The following is a 5914-nucleotide window of genomic DNA, read 5'->3' on the forward strand; positions in this document are numbered from 1 at the left end:
TTACTGTATTGCGCAGGCTGGAGTGCAGTGGTTATTTACAAGTACAGTCATGGCACACTGCAGACTCAGCCTCCTAGGTTCAAGTGATTCTTCCACCTCAGCTTCCCGAGTAGCTGGGACTACAGGTGCACGTCACTGTGCCCAGCTCTAGATGGCTGTTTTAACTTTTATTTTTCTTTAATTTCTAGCTTACAGAAAACTTGCAGTAATTATAGTAACTCCATATATTCCTTATCCAGATTTACTGATTATGTACGTTTTGTTCCAATTATTATTATTACTGTTTTTTGAGATGGAGTCTTGCCCTGTTGCCCAGGTTGGAGTGCAATGGCGTGATCTCTGCTCACTGCAACTTCCACCTTCCAGGTTCAAGGGATTCTCCCCACATCAGCCTCCCAAGTAGCTGGAATTACAGGTGCCCGTCACCACACGTGGCTAACTTTTGTTATTTTTAGTAGAGACAGGGTTTTGCCATGTTGGCCAGGCTGGTCTCGAACTCCTGACCTCAGATGACCTGCCTGCTTCGTCCTCCCAAAGTGCCGGGATTATAGGCATGAGGCGTGCGTGTGCGTGTGCGTCTTGTGTGTGTGTGTGTATGTATGTATATGTATATATGTTTGTGATCTGAGAGTGAGTTGGCGTATTGGAAGCACAGCGCTTTTACCCCAATCACATTGCAATTACAGAAATCAGAAAATTTGATTTTGATACAGTACTAGCATCTATTCTTCAGTCCATAATCAAGGTTCCACAATTGTCCCAACAGCACTCTATTCGCCCCAGCCCCAGCCATTCCCCCCAGTCCAGGGCCACTGATTGCATAGTTGTCCTGTTTCTAGTAACTATCTTCTGTAACCCAGAACAGTTCTTCAGGGTTTTTTTGGTCCATTTTGCTTTTGCTGCCTTTGAAGAAAGCCCAATGTCTTCTGTAGACCATCCCCCAATATGTGTTTGTCTGATGCTCCCTTGTGATTAGTTGTGGCTTATGTGGTATTTTCTGTGCTTGGCTCTAAGCCTCTGTGTGTTTCTTCACTCTTGCTTTTCCCTCCAGGTAGAAAAGATCCGCCAGGTGAAAGCCAAGTCTCTGTACCTGCAGGTGGAGAAGCTGCGGCAAAACCTCAACAAGCTTGAGAGCACCATCAGTGCCGTGCAGCAGGTCCTGGAGGAGGGTAGAGCGCTAGACATCCTGCTGGCCCGAGACCGGATGCTGGCCCAGGTGCAGGAGCTGAAGACCGTGCGGAGCCTCCTGCAGCCCCAGGAAGATGACCGAGTCATGTTCACACCCCCTGATCAGGCACTGTACCTTGCCATCAAGTCTTTTGGCTTTGTTAGCAGCGGGGCCTTTGCGCCACTCACCAAGGCCACGGGCGATGGCCTCAAGCGCGCCCTCCAGGGTAAGGTGGCCTCCTTCACAGTCATTGGTTATGACCACGATGGTGAGCCCCGTCTCTCAGGAGGTGACCTGATGTCAGCTGTGGTCCTGGGCCCTGATGGCAACCTGTTTGGTGCAGAGGTGAGCGATCAGCAGAATGGGACATACGTGGTGAGTTACCGGCCCCAGCTGGAGGGTGAGCACCTGGTATCTGTGACACTGTGCAACCAGCACATTGAGAACAGCCCTTTCAAGGTGGTGGTCAAGTCAGGCCGCAGCTACGTGGGCATTGGGCTCCCGGGCCTGAGCTTCGGCAGCGAGGGTGACAGCGATGGCAAGCTCTGCCGCCCTTGGGGCGTGAGTGTAGACAAGGAGGGCTACATCATCGTTGCCGACCGCAGCAACAACCGCATCCAGGTATTCAAGCCCTGCGGCGCCTTCCATCACAAATTCGGCACCCTGGGCTCCCGGCCTGGGCAGTTCGACCGACCAGCCGGGGTGGCCTGTGACACCTCACGCAGGATCGTGGTGGCTGACAAGGACAATCATCGCATCCAGATCTTCACCTTCGAGGGCCAGTTCCTCCTCAAGTTTGGTGAGAAAGGAACCAAGAATGGGCAGTTCAACTACCCTTGGGATGTGGCGGTGAATTCTGAGGGCAAGATCCTGGTCTCAGACACGAGGAACCACCGGATCCAACTGTTTGGGCCTGATGGCATCTTCCTAAATAAGTATGGCTTCGAGGGGGCTCTCTGGAAGCACTTTGACTCCCCACGGGGTGTGGCCTTCAACCATGAGGGCCACTTGGTGGTCACCGACTTCAACAACCACCGGCTCCTGGTGATTCACCCTGACTGCCAGTCGGCACGCTTTCTGGGCTCGGAGGGCACGGGCAATGGGCAGTTCTTGCGCCCACAAGGCGTAGCCGTGGACCAGGAAGGGCGCATCATTGTGGCAGATTCCAGGAACCATCGGGTACAGATGTTTGAATCCAACGGCAGCTTCCTGTGCAAGTTCGGCGCTCAAGGCAGCGGCTTTGGGCAGATGGACCGCCCTTCTGGCGTCGCCATCACCCCCGACGGAATGATCGTGGTGGTGGACTTTGGCAACAATCGAATCCTAGTCTTCTAATTGCATTTCCTAGGTTTCTGTGTTTGGGGTGTGTGTGCGTCTCTCTCCCTCTCTTTCTCTCTCTCTCTTTTTGAATTTCAAAGAAGAAACAGTCTCAGGGAAATTTCTTTTTTCTTTTTTTTTTAAAAGAGAACAAGAAAAGTACAACATTGCTTAAGTCCTACCTCATCTTTATTTTTTTACAGATGAATGTACTTATCTTTTCTGCAGGGATTGAGCCTGTGAAGTGATAATTTCTATCTACCTCATAAATCTTTACATTTCCTTCTGCAGCAGGCCCTCTTCCCCTCCTCAGTGGAGTTTGCATTTCCCTCTTCCCCTGCGTGGGGCATGATATGCACAAGCCTGGCATCCGTATGGCTGGGAGGGCACTGGATGTGTGTGGTGGGGTGTATTCTGTAGATTGAGCCAAGGAAACACAAAAAAAAACTACTAAGTAAAAAAACAAAAAACTATAAAACATGGAAAAAATAGGATTTGAAATGCATAATTATAGAGTGTGTTCTTGAGAATACTGTGTTTATATGGGGTTAGATTATGTTGTGTCGTTTTGATCTTTTGGAAAATCTTCTCTTTTTTTAAATGCTGCAACAGAGAAATTTCCTCTGTTCTCCGTTCATACCTCAGTGTGTTTAACATCCTCTTCTGTATCTTTTCTTAATCTTAAACGTTGTGGCTGTGGCTTGCTAGCCAAGAAAAGCAGACCCTTCATGTTTTAGGGTATATAATCTTTATTTCTTTTCAGGGAGGGTGTGTGCGTGTTTGTTTCAAAGCCATCTTGCACCCAAGTAGCTGAAAATGACACACTGCCTCCCAAAGAAGCTCTCCTTTTCACACTTTGGTTTCTTGAAAAAATATATAGATGGTAGCTCAGGATTTTTGATTAAACGTATTCTCAAAAGTTAAGCTTTCTTATTTTGCTGTTAGGTTATAAAGGGTTAAATGGAAGGAAGAAGGAAATTAACCTCGTTCTCAGAGAGGGTTTTCAGGCATGGGCTGATGTGGACATGAATGTGGGTGGATGTGTGTGCTGAGGGAGTCAGGGAGCACATTAAAGAACAAGGCACCCCCAATCTATAGTTGTTCTGTAGTCCTTGGAGTTTCTTTTCCTAAGAAGAGTAGGCAAAGGAAAGAACTTCCATTTTACAAGCACAATTTTTTTCCTGCTTTGAAAGTTCAGGGAAATACAATGTTTGAAAGTCAAAATACACCAACAGCCCAGTCCCACACCCTCTGCTTGGGTCACTTTTTATAGGATTGTTTGCACCCAGGCCATGCTTTAGGACCTCGTGGTTAACATGAATCCCCTCGCTCCCCTCCCCTCAAGGCCTTTGAATATAAAGGATCTAGAAACCAAATTGTCCAAACCTGAAATGTAGGATGTAATGTCTTTTCTTAAACCTGTAACTCGGTACCAAAGAATGAAAATTTAAGGCTCCCACTGCAGAACTGTGGGGTAGAATCTGTGTCACTTTACAGGATTGGTTGGTTGTAAGCTGGACTTGGGTACAAAACTTGTGCTTCTGGGCATTGTCTGTCTCTCAAGTGCAAAGCAGATGTAGCTGATACCCTGCTTGTCAGAATCCAGTGGGTTCCTGCATTGCCCCAAATACTGAAATAAGAACCAAATTCTGGAGGAGCCCTCCTCAGGGAAAAGAGGGACTCGCAAACAAACGTCAGTGACTTACAAGGGAGACCTCTTGTTTAAAAATAAAGACTTAGGGATTAACTTCTGTTCTCTATTTAAGAGAAATTTCTATTGCAAAATGGGTATAGTTTTAAATGAACAAAACAGATTAACAAATGGAGCAATTTGTTTCTATTATCCCAATAGAAAAGGATATGATGGGGACAATGTGACAAGTCAATCAAGTTGCTTTTCCCGTATACCTCTTTTGGACGTTTAATTTACTACTACTACAAGCTACGCTGTCTCTTCCCATTGCTTTAATTTTAGGGTTTCTGAGTGACCAAAATGGGAAGGGAAAAAAAAAAAAAACACCTCGTCTCACAGAGGAGAACTGCATGCAATAAAAGATTCAAAAGTTGGAAAGTAACTTCAAACTGTTGCTGGCTCCCAGCTGCTGTTACAGGGTGGGAAGGTGTTAAGAAATCTTGTTTGTTAGAAGCTCCTTTTACTGTAGAATTTAATAGCGAATCCTTCCCCAATGCCTGTTCAGTTGCCTTTTGGCCATGAAGCTCTTTCTGGTAAAGAGTTAATATAATTAAACATTTTTGCTGTTTTCTATTTTGGAGTAACTTGGTGCTGATCTTCCCTCTCCGCAGCCGCCCAACAAACCACCCTTTAAATACCAAAGACAACTGGTTTTAAATGCTTGAAAAAAAATTTTATTGAGGAGATGGATCTTGATTAAAATCCTTTCATAGTCATTTTCATTCCACTCTTTTCTTTCTAATTTCCCCAGATGTAGGAGAATTTAGGGACCTGAATGAGAAATGTTCTTGGTGCGTAACAGTTGCTAGAGCTCCTTATTTGACATTTTACTATGAATGTGATTCGAAAGCCAAGATTTTCGCTCCATGGCTGAAATTATTATCAGGTCTTAATTTACAGACTTAAAAATTTGCAGGCTTAGAGCAACTAGAAACTATCCCCTGAAGTATGTGTGTAGGTCAGAGATACTACTACCTTTGTCCTCAGTGGTGGTGTATCTCCTTACTGTTCTCTATCCAGAATGGTGCATGACTGGTATTTGAGAAACATGGTCACACTTGGAAAGCTTTTGTTTTTAAAACATTGGCCGTTTTTGGCTGTCCACGATTGACTCCTGACCCATAGGGATTGGTGCGAAGCACTTTGGAGAGTTCATTGTATGATGTGAAGTGTTCAAATCAAAGAAAGATGATAAAAGCCAACATTTGGCAGTCCCTAGTGTGAAACTGAAAAGTACCTGTGTTTAAATACGTAATCTCCTGCCCGTTATGAGGTAATGCCAGGGTAGCCAGGAGTTGGGTCAAAGAAGGGAGTCTTCAGCCTGATGGAAAAAATAAGGTCCTGGGTGTTAGGAGGTAGGAGAATAAAAAGGTTTCTGGGGCGTAAATGTGACAATTAGACAGTAGTCCCCATGGAGGTCTGATCTGGTCAGGTGGCAAGGGTTGGGTGGGGGATGATGTAAGCTCAGTTTCTGTTTGGAGATGCCCATTGGGTTTGGATATATAGGTTTGGGTATTGAGGTGTTTAAAGGAAATCTAACCCATAGGTAAAAACTACTTTTGCTTGACACTTAACATTTCAAAAGTGCTATTTTTGGTCCCGAGATCTAATGCTGTCTCAGAACGTGTGCCCTGTTGTGGCTGCAAGTGGCACTCAAGTTGACTAGAGCACAGTGACCTGGGCTGTACCCCAAGTGCACTAACTCCTCAATGCCCTTTTAAGTCTAACTTACTTGG

General features: G+C 45.7%; 1 protein-coding gene across 1 annotated transcript in view; it reads left to right on the forward strand.

Annotated features, from left to right (window-relative positions):
- TRIM71 (tripartite motif containing 71, E3 ubiquitin protein ligase) overlaps positions 1-2948 on the forward strand; it is a gene marked incomplete at its 5' end in the record, with an annotated part of 84616 nt that extends 81668 nt beyond the window's left edge. The window contains one exon of the mRNA XM_012001020.1: positions 1052-2948. Coding sequence (XP_011856410.1) covers positions 1052-2503 — 1452 coding nt within the window. The remainder of the gene's footprint in view (positions 1-1051) is intronic.
- Positions 2949-5914: the final 2966 nt, after the last annotated feature.

Source organism: Mandrillus leucophaeus, unplaced genomic scaffold (assembly GCF_000951045.1).
Source record: "Mandrillus leucophaeus isolate KB7577 unplaced genomic scaffold, Mleu.le_1.0 Scaffold646, whole genome shotgun sequence".
NCBI classification, from domain to species: Eukaryota; Metazoa; Chordata; class Mammalia; order Primates; family Cercopithecidae; genus Mandrillus; species Mandrillus leucophaeus.